General features: G+C 38.8%; 1 protein-coding gene across 1 annotated transcript in view; it reads left to right on the top strand.

The window, feature by feature from the left end:
• The window catches only part of LOC121954448 (gamma-aminobutyric acid receptor subunit pi), a 64,818-nt gene extending 47,066 nt beyond the window's left edge, over window positions 1-17,752 (top strand). Inside the window, exons 4-10 of the mRNA XM_042501944.1 lie at window positions 2,043-2,110; window positions 3,852-4,069; window positions 8,355-8,437; window positions 13,838-13,975; window positions 14,148-14,300; window positions 15,630-15,820; window positions 16,059-17,752. Coding sequence (XP_042357878.1) covers window positions 2,043-2,110; window positions 3,852-4,069; window positions 8,355-8,437; window positions 13,838-13,975; window positions 14,148-14,300; window positions 15,630-15,820; window positions 16,059-16,421 — 1,214 coding nt within the window. The 3' untranslated portion in view covers window positions 16,422-17,752. The remainder of the gene's footprint in view (window positions 1-2,042; window positions 2,111-3,851; window positions 4,070-8,354; window positions 8,438-13,837; window positions 13,976-14,147; window positions 14,301-15,629; window positions 15,821-16,058) is intronic.
• The last annotated feature ends 6,081 nt before the right edge of the window (window positions 17,753-23,833 follow it).

The raw sequence follows: 23,833 nt of genomic DNA, 5'->3' as shown, positions 1-23,833 counted from the left end.
TGGTTTGCTCTGTGGTTTTTAAAATTGCCAATTGAAGCTGAGTGCTGACTTTTAATTAATCCTCCATGGCTCCAAAAACAATTACCTCAGTTTTGTCTTAGCTTAACTGAAGAAGATTATGGAACATCTGGCCACTGATTTCTTTAAAACGCTTAGTCAGAGGTTGCAGAGGTTGTACTGGACCATCTCCCCCTGGTGATATGGTTATCTAAATTTGCTTGTCCTCTGCATAATTATAGTACCGAATTTTGTCGTTTTCCATAATCTGTGCCAGTGGAAGCATGCAGATGTGAAATAGAAGAGGCCCCAATATCGAGCCTTGTGGAACTTTGCGTCATTTTTACTCCTCAGATTTTTAAATGCCTTATTTATTATTTCCCTTTTAAATCTATGATTTCTATGCTGACATTTTTTGTACAGATTCAACAAATGAGATCTAACATATTTTTTGGGAGCTTTAGAGGTGCTGGTGGGTGGCTTTGTTTCCTTTGGACAGAGTTAGTTGTTTTCTACTGTTTCCAGCCTTTATACTAGGCTAAGCTAACAGGCTGCTAGCAGTGGCTTAATAATAAGATGAAGAGCTATCCCTTTAAAGCTAAGCTCCAATGAAAGTATCAACTAAATGCCTAAATATTGGTGTCTTTTTTAATTGTTTGATGTTTTGTAAAGACAATGAATATGAAGAAATAGACAAACACTTGCTTACTGTAGAAACACATGCAAAAAAATACACACCCACACACATACAGTAGGCACACACAAAGACACATACAGTATCTGCAATATGACAACAGGCTCATTAGTCTCTCACACAAAAATGAAGACTGATAAGTGAGAGAGAAAAAGAACAGAAAGATGAAACATACAGTGGGAGAGCAGCAAAGTTCCCCCTCTTTGATGGTGAATCAGGGAGAACTAATTCCCTCAAGGAGGTTCACACTCGACAGACTGCAGCTGTTGATGTGCCAGCTATGTGGGGTCTTTAGTGTTTTTAAATATGCTGTCCTTCAAGAACCTTTTATTATACAACACTGTGCTTTCTGATTTAACCGTAAATCTCTATGCTTCCTCAGTAAACTCATATAACTCAGTCACATATACAGTGGTAGCATCTGTGTGTATGTTGGGGTGTAACCTCACAAAATGTCACAGTTTAGTGCCACTTTGGCACAGAGGGGAAAAACAATGCATAAGGATGTGTTTCTTTAAGCCAGACAAAATCCTCTTGCTGAGGACAGGGGTAGCATTTTTGCCCATCCAACTTTGGTAAGCTATGTTTACATAAAGTAAAGAACATTTCAACACTTTTATATTACACTGTATGAACACTGTCCAAAACACTTTGCTGAAAGCCAACAGGTCACACTAGGGTATAAAACTCAAAAGTATCTGTGATGTTGTGGAACTGAAAGTACCAAAATTGACTGAATAACATAAAATTAAACTCTTACATTATTAGGAATGTTATGATCAGTTTCACCTTCTCTATATGTAACATTCAAAGAACATTCTGTTGATCAGCACATTTGGGTGATGTCGTTGAATGTGTTTAAGCATCTTGGATGAGTTTCAGATTAACAGACCTCACAACGCCAGAACAACGTTGACAAACTGTCCACCTCATCAACCCAACTCCCTTTCCGTTGCTGGTGGAGCTGATCAGGAACCAGCAGGCGGGTCCACAAGCTACAGCGTTAAATTCTTGCTCGTCTGTGACAGATCTGTTCGCCGATCAGCTCCCTGTGCTAACCTAAGTACATGTGGCTTATGATGTATGGCTAAAAGTTTGAATTGCACTTTTGAATTTTGGGTCCACATTACATGCATCAGTCAACATTCTGTGTATTCTTCCTGCAGCTGTGTGCACCGGACATTTACCCCGTCCTTTGATGGTTTGGTACAAATACACAAACCATTTGTAATAACACACACACACATAGGTATATTTTCAAAAGCTGGAGGTAATGTATTTTGTAGACATACTATAGATTACACATTCAGCATTATTTTTATTGTTTGTTTGTTTGTTTGTCTGTTTCTAGATGGTCCTGTAACGGTGGGCATGAGCCTGGACATCGCCAGCATTGACACCATCTCAGAGATCAACATGGTAAGACAATGTTTTCCTGCCCAACATCAAACCCAAAACCATGTAAATTATTAAGTCTAACATGGAGTTGTTAGGTTTATAAGGGTTATTGTTTTCACTAATGCCTCTTTGTGTGCTTAGTACATATTGATCACAAGCCTAAAATTGTGTTTTTGTTCTAATTTCATTGATCTACCTTTAAAGTTTCAAACAGATGTGCTGCACAGTAGATGTATCAATTCTTCCCCCACAATAACCACATTGTTTAAAAAATTAATAGTTGCAGTCAATATTTTCCTTGAAAAAACGATTTACAAAATGCATCTTTTAGAATTCTGAAGCTATCAAGTATGAAAGCTCATTACAAAACAGTAATCCAACTAATCAGTGAAATCTGTGAGGGTTTTAGTCTGACTGGCAGCAAATATAAGCACATAAATAATACAAGGCAAAACTGATCAAGTGCAGCCACAAACTGTGACTAAAAGTAACTTTTATTTAACTTTTCCACAAGTCAGATCATGTCACTGCTCTGTTTGACTTCACATTAGTCAGGGGTCAACACTGGCATATTATGAATTATTTACGAATACATTATAATGAATTTGATCGAAAAGATTAGTCCACAGACGGAAGAATAGTCAGCAACATTTCCTTCTAAATGATTTAAAAATTAAAAGTTATTTTGCGCCTCTCAAATGTGAATATTTGCAGATGTTTTTTTGTTTGTTTGTTTGTTTTCTATGACAGCAAAACGAATATCCTAGCATTTAGGAGTGTTGGTTGTACAAAGTAAACAATTAGAAAATGTCTGCTTAGGCTTTAGGAAATGTTAATTTCAATATTTTACATATCAAACCATTATTGGAGAAAATACTTGGTATATTAACTAATAAGGAATTTAATTCACTTTTCCAAAATGACAGGAGGGACCAGTTTCTGGGAATTGGTGAAATACGGGGGTCCTCTCCTGGCGCTTTTTTGCTCAACAAGCTCTATTTTGATGCATATTTTTATCCACTCTGGTACCATGTTTACATTCAGAGTACAAATATGTGTGAATTCATTCAATTTAAGCACCACTGCTGGCTATCTCGCATCCTATCACAGGCCAGATTTTGCCAGTGGGCAAATTGACCATCACTGTTTTTAAGCCTTCTCCCCTGAATCAGGAGAGATTCAAGCAAGCCTGACATGCAAATGTTGCTTGAATCTCAATAGCAACACACCGGGACAGATTATAATAAAGCGCGGCAGCTCATTTTGCTCGTAAGTAATTGGGCCTTTGACATGTTGACTGGCAGAGAGATTCACCGCTCACTTCGTGGGTAAGCATCACTTAAATAGTTGACAGGATGAGGGCACTCCACTGGGACTGATTAATTCTTGTGGGGATGAACATGTTTGCACTCACAGCTTGTTGGCGCTCAACAGAAAAATTGATTACGCAGCTACACATGATGTAACATGAGGACTTTTAGGATAGACACAAAATATGTTCAGTGTCATAAAAACCTGAACAGACTTGCTGACACGAAGCAATGTTGTGGATTTCTGTTGCTTCAGGCACAGAAGGGCTTAGGGACCTGATGCCATCAATACCCAACAATGCAAAAAAAAAAGCCACAAGCTGACTAATGAAATACGTATACATGGGAGAGGCTTAGTTTGCAAAAACCTCACTTGCTTGTCAGCATTTTATGGCATGCCTGTTAAAATAGTCCGCTAGTGCTGTTTTGACCTTTGAGCCCAAATCCTGCAGGACTACACCGCCACCATATTCCTCCGACAACGCTGGACGGACGAGCGCTTGGTGTTTGAGGGTAACAAGAGCCTAAGCCTTGACGGGCGGCTGGTGGAGCTCCTCTGGGTCCCCGACACCTTCATCGTCGACTCCAAGAAGTCTTTCCTCCATGACATCACCGTGGCCAACAGGCTGATACGCATCTTCCCCAACGGGACCGTGCTTTACGCTCTGAGGTGGGATAACAAACATGCTTGTTGGTGTAATGCTTGTTTTTTTTTTTCTGCTCCAACAGACAATGAAAAGTAAGTCGGGGAATGGAGATGAAATTGGCCGGGGGAGGAAGCGTGGGTTGAATTTGAGATAATTTGATTGCACTGTAGGGAGTTGTGTCAATTCTATTACTTGGGTATTGGATTGCACGAATACTAAAGCATGTGATCTGTCAATACAAAGAGCTGTGGGCTATCAAATCAACAGCAATGTCCCGTTAGAATCTCTCAAGCATTGATTGTTCTGTGCGTCAGAGCTTGTCAAGCTCTTGGCAGGTTTCTAAAACATGCAATATCTTAGCTTTCTGATTAGACGTTGGGCCAAGCAGACAGGTTATAGATAGAAAGGTTAAAGATGATCCAACTGGTGAATGTGTTGAGCTGTTATAAGCCTGTGATGATGGGATTTACATATCCTACTGTATTTATGTCACATGCTTTAACCTCAGCCTGTCTATGGATTGTATAAGAGCTGTCCGTGGTGCTGATTTTATTTCCCCCACTCAGTGTTTGCGTGCCTTCGTCCCAGTGGTTCTGAACTTCTTTATGCGGTTCAGCCGTGGTTACACAGTGAAACAGACCAAAAGCGCTACATGGGAGACATTCTTGCTGTTCTAATAGCAACTTTGTGGCCATAATGGGGAGGAATGTACATGGGTGTCATGTTATAGTAAATTGGGCTGGGTATTCGGGCTCAGTTCAGTCTCGCTTCTCAGTTAATCATGTCTCTGTACAGTGTAAATATCAAGAGGGCACTGCATTGCTTTTGTGTGTGTGAGCACAGTTGTCTGAGAGTTTTTGATTTATGCTTTTATTTTTTAACAAGCGATGACATTGTTGTGCCTATATACAGTGTGACTCTGTTGATTTATGTGTGTGTGCACCCTGCTCTTCATGGACGTTTGCCTCCATGGAGAGAGCAGCACAGTTTCTGGGCTGACAGAGGGGAATGCGGAGGAGGGGAGCGCTTCACATTTGGAGAGCAGGACTAGTGAGAGTAAAACAAGCCAAAAAAGATAGTCAGGAGAGAGATGGCCACCTCGGGGAATTGGTTCTGTGAAAAGGGACAGCGGGAAGTGAGAGATGCAAGGTGCTGAAGGATTGGACAGCTGTGGTAAATGTTTCAGTGCTGCGCCAGGGGGAATACATGAGAAAGCACTGTGGTGATCGAAGCTAAAGGTTGAGCAGTTAAGAGGGCAGATTTAATTAGAGTTACTGTTTGTTGCTTTGATGATTCAGGAGGGTCCAGTTCATACTTGTAATGAAAAAATATCACAAAGTCATAAATCAGAACTGTCAGTAAGATGGATTTTCTGAGGGCCCATCATTATGTTCCTAAGTCAATTGTGCTGCAGCGCATTTATGTATAGACATTCAAATATTAATTTCATATACAAAAGTGTCCATGTCACTGATTATAAATCTCAATTATGTGTGAAAAATCTAAGAAACTGTAGAAATGACTCACAAGTAATTGAATTCTTGCAAAACTTAAAAGTTCTGTAACTTTTTAGCAAAATGTAATTCTCAAAATGCTGACTGCAGTGGCTCCTATGTCTTATGAAATATGGATTAAAGGTATGTCTAAAACATCCCTCAAGCACTGAATCAGCCAATAGAAAGCCCCCAGAGATGATGTATCGTAGGTGCATTACATCAACCATCAGAATTTCATGCACACCTTGTCATGATTTAGCCACCTCATCATTAGTTCTATCGAACGTTTCCGAGACTCAATATATTGGCAAGAGGAAAGCTTATAGAGGACACTGTATTTACTCTACGCAAATTTACATATTCTACAATAGTGAAGGAAAAACCCACCCTACTCTTTCTCTGATTGGCTGTTAATTGTTGCCTTTGTTGGCTGATTTTGTTAAACCACGAAAATAAAATAAAGAATGTTAGAGTAAACCGGTAAAAGGCAGAGTAGGGCTGATCACGCTTTTGCTCTGCAAGGACGCACAAATTTGCTCTCTGTACAAAAATGTATGAATAAAATCCATGTTTCATTGTTTTTGTTCTTCCAAAACACAGAACACTAAAATATATAAGTATGAAGCCAATGTCTCTGCCTTACTCTGAACCAACTTATCAGACCCCTGAAGCTCTCTGAAATAAGCTGAGACCGAGTGTTAACTCAGCGCAAAGGCATTTATTCTTAATTCCCATCACCCACCACTTACAGCTAGCACTATTTCCCTTAGGTCATATACAGTACACCCTATGTATTCATATCATACATATTTATACATATTAATCACACAGTCAGTCATTTTCTGTAACCGCTTATCCTCATAAGGGTCGCGGGGGGGCTGGAGCCAATCCCAGCTGTCATCGGGCGGAAGGCAGGGTACACCCTGGACAGGGTATCGCAGGGCCGACTCATATAGACAGACAACCAGTCACACTCACAGTCACACCTAAGGGCAATTTAGAGTCACCAATCCACCTGAGCTGCATGTCTTTGGACTGTGGGAGGAAGCCGGACCCCGGAGAGAACCCATGCAGACACGGGGAGAACATGCAAACTCCGCACAGAAAGGTCCCCGCCCAGAACCCCGATCCAACCAGGTTTCGAACCAGGGACCCTCTTGCTGTGAGGCAACAGTGCTAACCACGACGCCACCGTGCCGCCCCTAATCACACAGTATTATATTATTTATATATAAATATTATAACATTACACATATGGTGTATATGTGTCTTATAAAATATTTAAAGGTGCTGTATGTAACTGTGGAGAATGATAGTAGATTGGTGAGTCTCTTTTTCAGGTTGTCATTACTGATCCTTTGGGTTTGTAGTTTGGTCTGAATAACAACACAGAGTTTGATAATGACAATCTGAGAATTTGAACATTATAACAGTATATAACAATTATCCTGTGAAATTATTCATAATGGACATACGGATATATATAAGGAGATATACTGTATGGGCCGAATCACCAGGACTTTGTGCTAACAACACTTACGGTTAGATAACTGGCAATTGTTTTGAATTGCAAATGTGGGTGAAATTGTAATTTTCAGCCAGAACTGTAACATATAAAGATGTATAGTTATATATAGTTATAGATAAACAAAATTTACTGGCATGGAAAGCCAAGCAATGTCCTGCTGTGGATGGGGCTGTAGCAAAATACATTTTTGCCACCTAAAAACTTAATATCAGTGTAAGTATACACCATATTTGAACATTTGCTCCATTTTACCGTACACACTAACTGATAAATGCCACTTCTTGATTTTAAAAGTAGAATAAAATGTACAGTAGGCTTATCTCAGCCTTCCATTAATTTCTGCAGAGACAACTAATTGCAATTGCATTATTTTGAATTTAGATACATTTTCAAGATATACTTTTTTTTTTTTTTTAATCTCATGGGGCACACAAGTGATATTCACAGAGCCTTAACTCTCTGTTCAAAGGCCTCATCCTAAAGATGTCCAACCAAAAGCAATTTCTCAAAAAAGAAGCCTCTAAAGAGTGAATGATTGTAGGTATGTAGAGTCCTATAAAGTTTCAACAAATATCAGGAAAACGTATCTTTGCTGCAATATTGAAAATAAAATGCTCAAAATTTATCATAATTGCTAACCTAACGCAAACTTCCCTCAGTTAGGCATTTGGGTTCATTTTTAAGTTTATCAGTTGTTGTCTACAGTTATTGTTGTGATTTTAACACAAAAAGAAATATCCCTAAAATATGTCATTAGTTTAGTCAATGATGGTAAAGAAAGTCCCTGAAGGAAACCACTGTACACAGTCCATGGTACACGTCTTGTTATTTATCAATCAGTCACTTTTATTTTTGTTTCTCCTTTGCTTTTGACTCTTAAGTAACGAGTGCATTTCCCCAGTGTGGGATTAAAACGTTTATCTTAATTCTAAGACTAGAGTTGCATCATTATTTGAATTTAGTGCACCAAAAATTATACTGCAAGAGGCTTTCACTGGTCCAGATTTGCAGCATGACAGTGATGCAAAGCGAAAACTTCATCAACTGTTCAAGTGCCACAGAGGGCTCAATTCATGCATAATTTCATTTATACCAAAACCAAGCCAGCAGATTCCAATTCCAACCATCAGCAGAATATCAAGCAGAGAGCGGGGAAATTATTCACAAATCTGCTCCTTTGCTCGTTTGAAGAAATGCCTGGTTGAAGTTGCAGCCACTTGCCAGATTCTACCTCAAAACATTTCCTCTTTCCCTTTAACAACATCGCGATTTTAATTTTTTCAGGATCACCACCACTGTGGCTTGCAACATGGATCTGACGAAGTACCCCATGGACAAGCAGACCTGCACGCTACAACTGGAGAGCTGTAAGGACACTTCATACTTAATAAAGAAAATCTGAACTGTGCAGCTTGAAGCTGCGGCAGTGACTTGGTGGGTGGGCGTGATGTCAAATGAATCTGATCAAACCGAAGGATCAAACAGATCACTTGCTCTCATCTTCTAAACTGCTGGTGTGTGTATGTGCCTGTGTGTTTATGTGCCTCTGTGTGTTTGCGTGTGTGTGTCTGTGTGTGTGCGTGTGTGTAAGACTGCACGGTTATGTCACACAGCAAATAGATATTGTAGGGGCAATTCCGGTCGTGATTGAGTATTTTTCTGTGCATGTCTTACTGTCATAAATTACTGTCATGAAAAGGAAGATAAAGCTTGGAAGTAACTTATATGAAAATTAACTGCCCCTTGAAAGAATAGTTTGGGAAATATGCCTCCTGACCTTTCTGCCTACAGTTAGATGAGAGGATAGACACCATTCTTAAGTCTAAAAGAATGAATCTGAAGGCAGGAGGCATTAAGACAGAGCTAGGCTAGCTGTTTTCCCTGCTCCCAGTCTTTTTTTTTAATCTAAGCTAATGATCTCCTGGCTCTAGCACCATACTTAAAGATTCCCTGTGGAATTTTTGACCATTAGGAGTGTCTGTTTGCACCTGGGTGAGAACAGAGAAACTGCATCTAATCAGCTATTTCCAACACTTAATGACAGAACCCACTGCGTGCTGTGTTAGGCTAGTACACATCACGTTGAAGTTTGGAAGCATGCACGAAAAGGGCAAAGAGGTCATGGTTAAGGCTAGTTCTAGCCAGTCTCAGATATTTTCTAAGATTGACGTGGTAAATTTATAAGAAAAAAAAGTCAGGTGACGTAGTTTAAAGAGCGAAAAAGGCAATAAGGTATTAAGACATGGTGGTTGAGTGGGCTGAGCACACAAGAGGCCGTCCTGTGTGAGTCATTGTTGGTTGTGTAGACATAGTTGACTTATTTTCTTCAGTTTTGAGGAAATATAACGCTGATGAATGTACACTGTGTACATTAACTTAAGTAGGATGGATGAATAGATCTGTTCATGCCAGGACGCCCAGGGATGTACACCTGGGTGCAAATAGTAATGCTGGCAACAGACACCTGGGTGCTTGCCCCCAGTATGATGTTATATACAACTGGGTGTAAATAGCCACATTGATTATTTACATAAATAGCATCTGCCTTATTTTTTATGACTTGGTCACCATTCTTTTCGTGTCATGCTGTAGAACGTGCTTGGTTGGTGGCAGTAACATGCAAGGAAATATGGCAACGTGCTAACAAAAAGCAGGGAAAAGAGGACCGCCAACAATCACACATGTAAACACTGCACAGTTTGAATGTTCAATAAATCTCTTTCACAAATGTTTAATGAGGAAGGAAATGCACCCACCACTTTTAAGTGGACATTAATAATATATGCATTGTATTTTTTTGTGAGAAACCAAATGTTTGTACACATTTGTTTTGTTTTTTACAAAACTACACCATAATGCAGATTTTAGAGATATTCAGTAGCTAATCTTCCTATAGGCGACAAAGCCACTCAGGGCCCATTATGATTAAAAAAAAGAAAAAAAAGAGGTTGAAACTTTTAAATTGGCACGTACCACATTCTTTTAGTTTTTGATATTTATTATAGTTGTTTATGAGCTTGCTTGTTTATTAGTGTTGATATAAGGGGAATTTCGGTGGTTGCCGAATGTGCGAGTTCCAGCACTGGTGATATCAATCTTCCCATCCAATTATCGACAAACATCTTATTTCCCAAAATGATGAAGTAGTCCAATACTGATCCAAAAAAATGCTTTTTAATAACACATTTTCCCCCTAAGCCATTAGGCTTATTTTAGGATTGGTCCTGTCCTTGACAACAAGCCCACCTACATTTATAAATCCTTTAAATTCCAAAATAATTTCTATACATCTATAAGTATACAAACCTTTGACAGTGAGCTTAGAGAAGAGTTCACTTAAGAAATTAAGATGTTAAGAATTCCGAAATTTGTTGACATTTTCCTGAAATAAGAGGAGTGATTTGTCTCATTTTGACACGTTTTCAATGGTTCCAAGTGGAAAAGCAGTGGCAGTATGTTTATAATTAAAGCAAATTGCAATTAAGATTAAATAAGATGGCAAGATGGAGTTTTTGGCAGTGCGAGGAATGAGAGGGAACTCCCCCCCTCATTTCTTCACCATCTTCCTTCACTCATCTGCCATATTTGCTTTCCAGCTCGCTCCTGCTCCACGCTATTAAACGACAGCCAGCCAGGCTAAGCTAAGTCTGATCCCTGCCAGAAGCCCACCAGGACCTCAGTGCCAAATAAAACATTTAACGGCAGCTCCAGACCCACTTAGCAGACAAAAAGACATCTGGAGGTTAAAGTTAGGTAACTGAGAGGATGATGGATCCATCCTCCAACGCTTCAATAATTCCAGGCTAAATATCTGCATCTCCCCCTCTGTCTCTCTCTCTCTCTCTCTCGCTCTCTTTTCCCACCCTCTCTCTTACGATCTCTCTCTCATCCTGCTGCTCTTTCTGCTGTTTTCTCTCTGTGTCTCTCTCTCCGTACCTCATCTCTACCTCCCTCTTGCTCTGTCTCTTTATGAAGATGTATATTCAAGGATTTATTTCTTTTAATGCTGTGCCAAAAGTGGATCCTCTGCACAGGAGGATGGTTTAAAGAGAGCGTCGTTGTGGGAGGGTGCGGGGTGTTTAGATCAGGATTGCGGTAAAATATTTAGTGCATTCTGACAGCAGAAAGAATCAGAAGAATGACGCAGTCTTTTGTGATGTGTGCTTTATTGTTGGTGGCTCTAAAAAAACTCTTTGAGTGTGGATTCTTGTTTTCAAGGGGCAACAGGGCCGTGCAAGGTTGAATGTACCCCCATGTAACTCTTTCCATGCTATTGCACAACATGTCACTATCCATTTGTGTCTCTAATTTGTACAGTAATGTTAGGGCTCTAGGTCAGGGAAATAATGAGATCTTCTAGTGGGAGGAGAACAATGAGAGAGAAAACAGTGGATTTACAGGACCTTTCAGCATCAGAGTCACTACCGCCCTTCATTAGCGGACCGCTCCCAGCACCATGGCTCGCCCTGGTCAATAATATGTGACTCTGTGGTTTTAAATGGGGAGGGTTACTGCAAATTAATTGGACTTTCACGTACAACAGATTACAGAGATGTGTTCCAGTGCCAACCAACTGCACTTCCTCTTACTTTTCTTAATCTCTTGCTCCCTCTGCAGATAAATGAGAAAAATACACCAAAGACGTTGTTAATCACACCTTTCTGTCCTTAGCAGATTTCTTCGCCTCATCAGTTATTATTAATTGATGTCCTCATAGCATCATTGTACTATCAAAAGCATTGCCACATTTAGCAGTGGCATCTTTGACCATATTCATTTTGCATGCCTTCCTATTCCAAGATTTATTTGGGTTATCAGGGCTCTCTGGGGCCCAGTGCAATATGCATGATTAGTCTGTTATGGTATGATGCAAGAGTTAAGCTCTTCATCAGGACTCTTTGAAGAAGTGAACATGAACACCACAAATGCATTTCCATTAGCAAATCCTGTTGGATCTGTGAGTGTCAAACTGTGTTAGGGTGAATAATGGGAGAGTGTTCTGTTTCCGCTGTGACTGTAATGACACACATGAAACATTAACATTGTCTTTTAAGTGTTTAAAGTGTCATGTGTTGTTGTAAAGGCAGACGCAGGACTTGAGTGTTGCACAGTGTAGACTGTAACCGTTTGCTTCTCAGGGGTAACATAATGTCTTAAGCTAGATTGTCAAAGGGTTTTCGTTGCCTTTGGTTCTTGCCAAATGTTTCTCTTGTGCTGATGTTTAGCATTAGAGGGAATTTACCACCCACTATGGACTGCAATCCCCAACAACTCAACCATAAGAGGATCAGGCTTTGCATAGCTTGAGCAATTAACCTTCCCAGCTGTTCTCTCCATAGCTACTTTGGGGTTTAGTAAAACTTATTAATTCTGTTTCTATATCGTCATAATCATCATCTTCATCATCACAATGATTATGAATTATAGCAGGTTTCAAAGCTAATGTGTAATGTGCTAGTCATAATTCCACCTTTACAAGCAAACAGCTGCCAACATACACATCCAGCAGACATGGAGCAACATTAGCATTCATTTGGAGTGGTGTTTATGCCCACTTGATGAATGTAAGTTAAATATTCACTCACCAGTCGAGTTCTATGGGAAATCTGGATCTTTAGTTGTTAAATGCTCCACTATATTTAACAGCTAGTCCCTAACTTTGGCTGGCTACTGTTAGCTGCTGGGTAGGTGTTGTACAGTGGGTTTATCAGAATTTTTTTGCGAAAAACAGCTGTCTGCTGTCTGCTGTCTGCAGCTAGAAACGAGGTTAATGAGAGCTGGGAGTCAGAACCAAGGAAGTAAAGTTGTGGGCTGGACAACTAAAACAATGAGTTCGAAGGAATCTGTCTGTCTCAGCTAAGGGGAACTTAAAGATTGATTATTGGATTCTCTGTGGGTTCTTTACAACAAGAAGCATGTGTCATATTGGACATACTTATTAGATTTAATATTGATTTGAAAAGTTTGATTTGTCCAGCTTAAAAGGGGACTTATTATGATCAGTTTATACTAGTTTTTAGGTCTCTACTAGATCATATTTACACGCTTTAATTTAAAAAAAAAACACTTTATTTTTCCCGGACTGTCTCTGCCGGAAAACCTGTATTCAGCACCTAAACGCAACCAAACATGTTCCAGCAGGAATTTGATCTAGAATTGGGCAGAAATAAACAACATCAACATCTAAGGTTCTTGGTTTCACCTTATGTTAGCATATAGCTACATGTAGCAGTGTACTTGCAGCTAGGAAATGACTTTGTATATCAGGACTTTCTAACATGAAAAATCCCCTATCAAAGCTTCTAAACACACATGGACATGTCCCAGCAGGAATATAATCCAATACCAGGGAGAAATTTAGAGCAATATCAATCAAGATTGCAGGTTTCCTAAGCATTAGCATGCACCTACATGTAGCAGTGTCCTTGAAGCCAGAGAATGAGCGGAACAGAGAATAGGGGCATTTTTGTGAAAAATCACTAATTAAGGATTCTAAACACAATCAGACATTTCCCAGCAGGAGTGTGATTGACAAATGGGGAAACATTAACAACATAGGCAACCAACATTTCCGGATTTTCAATGTTATTGTATAGCCACATGTAGCAGTGTAGGCTTTGTCATGTAAACCCTTGTAGTAGCATGCCTGTAGCTCGTGACCATATAAAGAAATACATCACAAACTGATGTCAACTTGACAGAGCATAATAGGTGTACTTTATGTTATTTTCTGTACTCTTCCTAAGAAAGCCATTTCTCTCCTACAGGGGGCTACAACGTCAATGATGTCATGTTCTACTGGACCAGAGGAAATGAGTCTGTCAGTGGGTTGGACACCCTACAGCTGGCTCAGTACACAGTGGAGGACCACTACACATCTGTCTCAGAGGCCGTTTATGAAACCGGTAACAATGACCTTCAAAAACATTGCTTTGAGTTACTCCCAGGGTGATACTAATGTTAAAACATCAGTCATTAAATACTGCAAAATTAGAGCCCTTCTGGGTAGGATTTCTGATTCACGACACATTTTCTGTTATCCAGTACACTGACAGACTTTTGTCCCTCCTCTGAAAGGCAATTACCCAAAGCTGGTCTTCCATTTTGAGCTGAAGAGGAGCATTCTGTACTTCATCCTGGAGACTTACGTCCCTTCCAGCCTGCTTGTTGTCCTCTCATGGGTTTCCTTTTGGATTTCCTTGTCCTCTGTTCCAGCTCGTATTTGTATAGGTACTGAACAAAGCATTCTTTTCTACACTCAAATGTACAAATGTGCCCGGGCTATTGTCATATTGTACATTTTTCCACTGCATCAAACATTATGTGGTTATTTTGTGTCACTGTAGGTGCTGTGTATTGTTATGAAATCCACTATATTTCTTTCTTCGTCAGGCATCAGTAAGATGTTTTTATTACAAATATATTAGAGTCCTTTGCTGTCTTTTGGTGAGCACAAGTGTTGGTTTGACTTTAGAGGGCTGAGGGTTGAAGAGAGCATATGTGACACTAGTGTTATCGAATGGGAACATCCAAACATAGATGTAGCATTGAATTAAATCCACTACTACTGCAAGGGGCTTTGAGAACACAAGGTTCCCAAAACAAACAAAACTACAAGATGTTTTACTTCATGGCACACTGATTTAAAGGGCTTAATTTAGGTGAGGTCAGGGCAGATGATCTTTGTTGCCTATGCTCAGGCACGTGCACAGATTTGCTGCATTTGAGTTTTAATTCTGTGAGACCCCAAGACCCCTGCCATTCCCTCTCCAACTTCCTTCACTGTCACAGTTACCACAGTTGACGTACAAAAATTGAGCACCCTACTGAGCAGCATCTAGGTCATTGATGGCCAGATAATGATAATGTTTTTCGTAAGCCTTGGCACTGGAAGTGTTGTGTACGTATTTGAATCCCTTAAATAAGTTTATCTATACTATTAACCTATATATTGTTGCTAAAACAATACAGGCAGAATCTCCCATGTAAAAAAACAACAATAACAACAAAAATGTTTTTAACTTTGTCAGAAATTGCATGTAAATGTAGCGCTCCATTACTCATATAATGATAGGCTGATTGACAAAATGAGTGTTAAAAGGGTAAGTTTAGCATTTCTTAACCTGGCCACTATTTTCCTGGCAGCTGGCAGCTGTGAATGGTGGGGCAGTGTAACCACTAAGGGCATATTTGCATAGTCAGCAACAACTGAAAGTGTTTGTTTTTGCTATTAGCAGTAAAATCCTTTTTGTCAGAAACAACCACAAAATTTGTTTAGGGTTCAAAGGTTTTAATACTTGTGAAAGGCGACTGAAAGCAGCACAAGAAAAGTGATGACGCTTCAGGTTTTAAATGGAGTCTTGTGGAACTGGCGATGGTGATTTCGTGGCTGTTTCTTGTTAAACATTAAGGATCTTTGTCTTAGATAAAAAGGCTGATCTCTGTAGGGTATTTACTGTAATCTAAGCTTGTTAGTGGCAAAAGAAAAAAAAATAACCATTGACTCACTGATCCAACAATCTGTATTCCGCCCGTGTCTCTGTGTGTTCTTTGTGCCAGGAGTGACCACAGTACTAACTATGACCACTCTGATGATGGGAGCCCGGACGTCACTGCCCAACGCTAACTGCTTCATCAAGGCCATTGATGTTTACTTGGGAATCTGCTTCAGTTTTATCTTCGGAGCACTCATTGAGTACGCCGTGGCCCACTTCTGCACCCTCACTCACAGCGACTCACACATATTCATGGTGAGACCCTCCTGGATTTACTGTGTTGTTGTTAACTGTGTTCATTGCCATTGTTGTGGTCACCGTCATTGTAATGTAATGGTGGTCATCGTCGTCATCGCCATCATCATTATCACCGTCATCATCATCGTCATCATGAGCACAAAGGGGTGAGTTGAACAAGTGCTCTCAAATTAAGGAGTCATGATTTGGTCTCATGTCAGACCTCATTCTTTGTTTGGTTCTCACTTTCCTGCAGTACGGTCACCACATGCACGACCTGGACGATGAAGTGAACGGCATCATCACCACCATCGCTAATCACAACAGGGCCAAGAGACGCAAAGAGGCTGCTGCGACTCCCGCCCCGGCCCCCGCCTCCCTAGAACTCACTGTCAGCCCGTCCAGCCCCTCGGGCAGTGAGCCTAAGCCCGAGGCGTCGCCCCCGGAGCACACCAACTGGTGCCTCACTGCTCTGGCCACCGTCCGCAAAGTGCTCCGCTCCATAAATTGCTGTCACGTGGAGAACCCCCACCACATAGACAACTATTCCAGAGTCACCTTCCCCCTCTCTTTTGTCATGGTCAACCTGCTCTACTGGACATATTATCTGTACTTCTAGCATCCGCCTGAGCGCAGCATGCGTCCCAGAGAGTGTGAGACAGAAAGTGTATGTAGACAAGAAGTGTATTTTACTGTATGTATGTACACTAAGTGTTATTTAGGTGTGTTTCGAGATGAGTGTGTAAAATTTCTGCATTTGGATTCACGAGCGAAGTAGCATACTCACAGGGTCGTCTTTGGGTAAAAGTAATGCTTGTTATTACAGCTCCATTTTTAAAATTGTGTACTCCAACTAAGGGATTGCTTGAAATTTTAAACAGCGGTGAGATTTGAACATTGCTCACAAAGAAAAACTTGGCCAGTTTGCATCTTTTTGGCTGTAGTATATCCATTTTTAGTATATCACCATGCAGGTTGTTACTGCTGGACACTCCAAAGATGGAGCTGTAATTTAAGGCTTTATGGCGGAATATGCCAGTATTGCTGAGGGAGAGCAGCCCATTCCACTTTCATTCCCTGTTGTGATGGATTGATTATTGAACTTTACAACTTCATCTTCCATTTCTGCCTGCAGGTACAACATTTAGAGGGAAACAGCAAAAATAATGGATGGGAGAAGAGAGACGAGGGAGTAAATAACTCAACGAGGAGAGTGTGTTTAAAACGATAAACCAGTCTCCCAAGGACGATCGCCTCCGTTCGCTGTTGAGATCTCTCTTTCTTCTGTGTCCTTCTATGAGTTATTTTGAATTCACTGAGCAGCGCTGACTCTTTCTGCTTGTGTTTATTTTTTCATCGACACTATAAATGTAGTGGCCTTTGATCCCTGCAGTTGTATTCTGGAAATCTGGTCACCATGAACAGTGTTATGGCACTTGTCATCTCACAAGTCTGTTCTGCAGATTCACGAGGAAGGAAATGAAACTACATGATGATGAATAATAAATTACATGGCATAAATATAACACCATTAAATTAATGATCAAATGAGTAGTGGTGAAATATAGATACGTTCTGAAATAATTAAATATTAAACCTCAACTAGTTATTGTAACTTATTTTTGTGAAGGGGACCTACTATGCTTCTCTGTATTTTCTTGTCTTGTGTATAGTGGTAAAATTTCGGGTGTTTGTATCCAGTGTGGCCAAAGTTTCAAATAATGAGGTCAGTATAATCCCTGTTAGAAAAAACCCAAGGTTTCCTACCTTTCTGAACACTGTTTCCAACATTTTTCCTACTCTGGCTGCAGAATGATGTCATAGTGTGACACATTTCTTTACGTTGTCATCTGCTCCAAGTCTAGTGCATGTAAGTGTTTACACTGCAACATTACGCTACTTTCTTACATCATGAAAACATGTCAAGCTAGTGGCCAATGTTCTTTTTTTTTTCCTGATTTCAGATAATATTCCTGCTGGAACACATCTAGTTGTGAAGATTCAATTTTAGAAGCTTTAATTGGTGGTTGTGATTTTGACTGTGTATTGTCACAGTAGACCGTGCCGCTACACTCCACTACAATCATTCCATGGGTGCAAGTACGCTGCTACATGTAGCTACATGCTAAAGGTCAAGGAAAAATGTCAACTTTTTTGCAAGTGTTGTAAACTTCTCTCTGATTATGGACAATAACCCTGCTGGAACATGTCTACTTTTGTTAAGAACCTTTTTTTTTTCGTGTGTGTGTGATTTTTTTTGGCTACTTTTTGCCACTATGCTCTGTTACAGTCTGGTGCAAGTACATTGCTACATGTAGCTACATGCTAATATCTGGAAAACATGTTATATATGCATATATACATATACATATACATGTTATGTTACACATATTTTTGCTGCAACTTGTTGGACTGTGTTTAGAAGGTTCTATTTCTTATTCACGATATAAAGTTTTCTCAGTTACAGTTATTCCTCAGCTGCAAGAGCACCGCTACGTGTAGCTACATGGTTAAGTCATGAAAACATGTAATCTTGATGGCAGATGTTCTTAATTTCTCCTAAATTTCATCATATTCCTGCTGGAACAATGGTGTTTAGAAGCTTTTATTGGTTGTTTTTCATAGTAGAAAGTGCTGCTAATTCCCTGGCTACAATGACAGGGAAGACACACACGGAAAAGAAAACCTGGAAATTAAGGGAGCAGACTATGCTGTTCTTGGAGGGAGGCTTAAAGAGACAGGCACTAAACAGAGCATTTTAGAAGTGCTCCGGCACAGACAATGTGAAAAAAATTAAGTGTTTTTTAACCATTCAGGCATGTAAACACAATCTGGTAGTAACCCAAAATACAAGTATAAACTTGAAAAGGAGCATAATAGGTCCCCTTTAATCATTTTTTATTTGCATTATGGGTTAAAAAAAACAACAACATTTTATTGTAGTGGGATGATATTTAGAAATTTATTAAATAATTTCACAATTTATTGGTTCATTTAATAATGTTACTACATTTTACGAAATTGTCTGTCATTATTTATTTATTTAAAAACACTGAACATTTTGTGTCTCTGTCACTGGTGACACTGTGACATGTTCAACACGTAGACAGACAGGTGCCATGTCACAGTGACATATGCAGCACTCTTTATGTGCTGCTGATAGTGTTTCTCTTTGTAATACATAACACAGTAGTCAGACCTAGACGTGTTAGACACTGTAGAGTGATTTGAATATGAATGAAATGGCCAAAATATTTCAACAGGATGTCATCATCTGTGCATTATCCACATGGAAAAGGGCCTGGATATGCTATGCTTGAGGTTTCAGTTCTCTCCTCGTTTTTTTTTTTAAGGCTGTTGTCTTCTTTCGCCGTGCGACTATCGAGTATTTCAGTTCAGGTGATATGGTACGTTCGCTGCCAGTGATGTGAACCAAAGAGCCAAAGATTCCAATTTTATTTCCTCTTTCTTTCCCTTTAGTTCTTTAACTACGAGAATTTAAGTGCATTTTTCAGATGTTAATATCATGTTTGTTATTGATAGGTTTATACTGAAATAGCATGCAGTCAATGAGCAGATGAACATGACACTTTACATTTCCGATAGAAAACAGGATTCACTTTAACTACAGGGGTGCATGTTTATCTATTGCTGTAGTTAATATTACTGTAACACACGCTCACTCATTCCATTCCATTTTTAAGCCCTACCATTCGATGTGTATTGAACATAAGCTAAATTGGTAATATCTATTTATTGATTTCATCGCCTTTTAAACTGTTTCCGTTAGTATTTTATCTGCATCGTTTCTCATATTTTACTCTATTTTTGAATATGTCATCGACTGACAAACATTTTGATTGCTCTCCTTGCCTGATGATAATAGAAAAGTAGGATTTCTTTTGTTTCTGTTCTTCCTGCATGGTTATCAAGTGCAACTTTTTTTTTTTTCTGCTTTGCTTGATTTTGTTTTATTTTATTATGATGGACAGAAATCATCATAGGACGGTGTTCATGCTCAGCTGAGGCTATTAGAAGGATAAGTTCTTTGATTGCTAATGATGCAACTTTGATTTGGGGTCTCAAAAGTGCACGATGTTTGAACTTGAGTTCTCATTTTCAGTTATTTGAATCTATTTAAAAGAGTGAGTGATCAGTGACAGTGTTCATTTGCCTTTGAGCTGCTCAGTGGAAGCCGGTGAGCACCAACCCATTGAAATGGTTAATATGATGAAACACAGACTGTCAGCTTTTATACAATAATGCACCACGGATGTAGTTTTGATAGTCATCTTCTCAGAGGACAGTACAAGAAATGAATGCCAATATGGAGCCAAAGAACCACAAGAGCAACCACATAGAACGTTTTTTTTTTTCACTCGGCGATGAAGTTGATACTCACACAAAGCTCAAGGATATCAATCGTCCTATGGCTCCACGGTCGCAACTACATTATCAGTGCTGGTTTGCTCTGGATGAACAGCATTTTGGATGGTTACAGATACCCAAGGACAGTGAGAGTTCATTGCAGAAACAAAGGCATGAAACCGAACATTACGGGCAACAATACTGGAACATTTGTGGGGCAACTTTTCAGCACCAGAAATATGGAAAATGGCTACTGTTGGACTGCCCTCTCTTTCCTGTTGTGGGACGTGTCTAATAATGCCTCAAGGTGACGTTGGCTACCAACCTCACAGATCCTGGGACATCTTCATGTGAAATGTATTTATACACTGTAGTACCATGCTAATATAGGCATCGGTTTGCTTAACCTGTTGTAAATAAATAGTAACACTGTGCATGATTATTTGGTGTATGAATATGAATGATAGCAATAAAGAGGTTTAACGTGTGTATTGGTGACACTTTATATAGTTATTGCATTATTCTTAGATGTGAGGAAAGATGGTGATTGTTCAAAAATGTGAAGTAAAAGTGCAGTGGGATAGACCAGCTATATCCTGCAGGAATGCAAATGTGTGTGTTTGTGTGTTGCAGATGTTGAGGCAGCATGTCCCAGTGGGAGTGGAGGAGAAGTGAGTATTAATTCCCTGCAGCTCCATTAGCTCTGAGTCAGCAGAATACAGAATGAGAGGATGCTGTGATATCGTCATACAGTACACACACACACACACACACACACACACACAGACAGGATTACTTTTATGGGTGAATTCTGTAAGATGTGTTCCATTGCAGATGTACAAGGCCACTCAGCTCTTTGGCGGCTCCAAGTGGAAGCATCATAATATGTAATTTGAGCAGTCTATAAATTACATTTTTACGTATTAAGATTTAGAAGGACTGATTATTTTTAGTCATTTGTGTTTTTGTTCAGCCTGACTATGCCCAGGCCATGCTATGTGGTTCCATTCATTCATTATGCTGTGCTGTATGGAAGCAAATATGAGACAAAAAATATTTGAATTTTTTATAGCCACTGAATACTAAATATTGAAATTTAAAAACCACTGAATCTAAATATTTTACTTTGAAAACTCATATGTGAATTTATTTGTTCTGAATTTACATTTTTAAAATAAAGAGTGACTGTTTTTGAAGGGCTATTAAAAATCAGATTTTATTTGGTCCTTTTCTTTTTTCAATAGTCATAAATTCACCTCTTTGAAATAAAAATATGAATTTCCTCATGGGAAAAAAACAAGTAAAAAAAAGTATTCAGATTCAGGCCTATCGTGTGCTTTTAGAAATTTTTGATGCAATATTTAAAACAGAATTTAAAATTGAGCAACCTGATTGTTTTTTCTGAATCTCTGTTTGTAAAAATTTTGAAGCTTTTTCAATAAGAAATTTCACACTTTAGTTTCAATGAGGTGAATTCAGTGCAAACATATTTAGATACATGGTTTTCAAATACAATATTTCAATGCATTCAGCGTAAATTTAGTGAAGTTCAATATTAATTATTCAGTGGCTGTTTAATTTAAATACGCAAGTCTCTTATTGCTTCCATATACTGTATTTACCAACACAACAAAGTAATAAGAAAAACTCAAATAGTTTAGTCTTAAACCAAAGTACACTTATTTCTGCAAGCACCAGGTTGGAATAGAATTAGAGTAAACACTACATGCATAGTGCACATTTTAATATGTTACATGTAGGCTTAACAACTGCCACCAGCAATGCAGTGTAATCAGGGGCATTACTAATGAAGCCCAGACGGCCTGACCTCAAGTCAATACCATAGATGCCTCAGAGTTAAAAACATCAGTGGGACTACTGGTGCTGTAATGCCTCTGATGTCTTTATACTTACTCCAGATCCTCAACTCAGCCAATCTCTGTAAATTCAAAAATCCCTTTAAAAAGAGACCATCAGCTTGACACAGCACATATCAAAGCTGCAGATTTTCACCTTCTCAAGTAGGCTATTCTCCACTGCAAATATTTAATGCAGAGCTCTGATAATAAATGTAGTGTCGGATGGTCAGTCAGGCCACTGTATGACCATACCCTCTCCATATATGTAGTACTGTGGCTTTCCATTCACTTTGACATTTTCTCAACTAACACCTGGTGATATCATCATATAGCTTATATAAAATAATAATGATAATAATAATAACACTACTACTACTACTACTACTACTACTACTAATAACAACAATAATAATAATAATTCTATTTTCTAAAAAAAACTTTTTTTCTGCCCAAAGCAGAAATGGGGATTAAAAAGTAAATAGATAAATAAATAAATAAAGCCTAACAAGTTAACTACAGTAATGATAATATGTTATTAAATACTTGAAATGTAATAGTTAAAAAAAATAACAGTGTTTAAATATTACTTTAGGCTATATAAAATGTTTGTGTATTATTAATTTTGATTGGCAACCAATTGTTATCGGTCGTTCTCGTTGTCCAATGAGAGTGTTTATCCCGCCCTCCAGGTAACAGGTTAGATTACGTTGGTGACGTTTAAGAGAAGCAGTTTGGTTGAGTGAAACCTGGCCGCTGAAGTTAGAAGAAACAGCTAAAAACAAGACAAAACTCCCTTAAAGATACTGTTATGTTTTCATATTTCTATTTATGTTTTATGTTGACTATATAAACCACAGTGTTGATTAAAAATAAGAAGAGAAAACGTCGCCTGTATCAGCGCGTGCACAGAGGACTGACGCTTCCTTCAGTGAGAATTTGCCCACAGGTGAGTTGAATCAGCCGCTAGCCGTGATGCTAATTTTCGCCATGTTAAAACTCCATTCACATGTGCTAAAAACATTAGCATGTAACTGTCCGCTAGCTTTAATCCAAATTTGAGCCATTTAAAATCCAATTTGCGGATGCTGTTGGTGATTGGAAAGCATGACAATTAATACTTAAAAAAACCCACTGCCAATAAGTGTGTTCTGTTACGTTGGTTTATTAAAAAGACATTTATTTAGTTTCTATAATAGTTCATTCCTGCTGCCTAACTTGTGGTTAAGGTGCATTTTGCTATTGCATTTTTCCATTAAGCCTGCTCGGGATGCACACTATTGGATCTTTTTTTGGCATTATCCAATATGCTGATATATAACAACTCATTTGACAGATAACCTATGCTTATGTCGAATTTAGGGCGGATGTTTTGTATATGTTCACAACAAAAAAAAAAAAATAAATAAATAAAAAATAGTTAATATAATATAATAAAGTTTTTCCTATTGGCATGCAATCAGCATGTTGGCACATGCCGATATTTCATTTTAATGCCAATATCAGCAGATACTGATGATGATGATGATACCAATGCATTTTAGAGGGAACTGAATATTTTAAAGATTCACTGAATTTACTAAATGAATGCTGTTTGAGTCTTATTTTATGCACTTTAGCTGCAGCATTTACTACAAGTGCAGCTCTCTTAATTAGTTATTTTGTTTTAGTGAAATTGTAATTTTTTAAACTGAGTTGAACTATTAATGCATAAATTGGAGCATTGAGTTGATGTCATCAGCTGTACTCTGTGATCAGTAAAGCTCAGAATTACCATATTGGTAACAATCTGACCTCATTTATAGGT

Source organism: Plectropomus leopardus, chromosome 15 (assembly GCF_008729295.1).
Source record: "Plectropomus leopardus isolate mb chromosome 15, YSFRI_Pleo_2.0, whole genome shotgun sequence".
Lineage (NCBI taxonomy): Eukaryota > Metazoa > Chordata > Actinopteri > Perciformes > Serranidae > Plectropomus > Plectropomus leopardus.
This window is presented reverse-complemented; position numbering and strand designations above follow the sequence as displayed.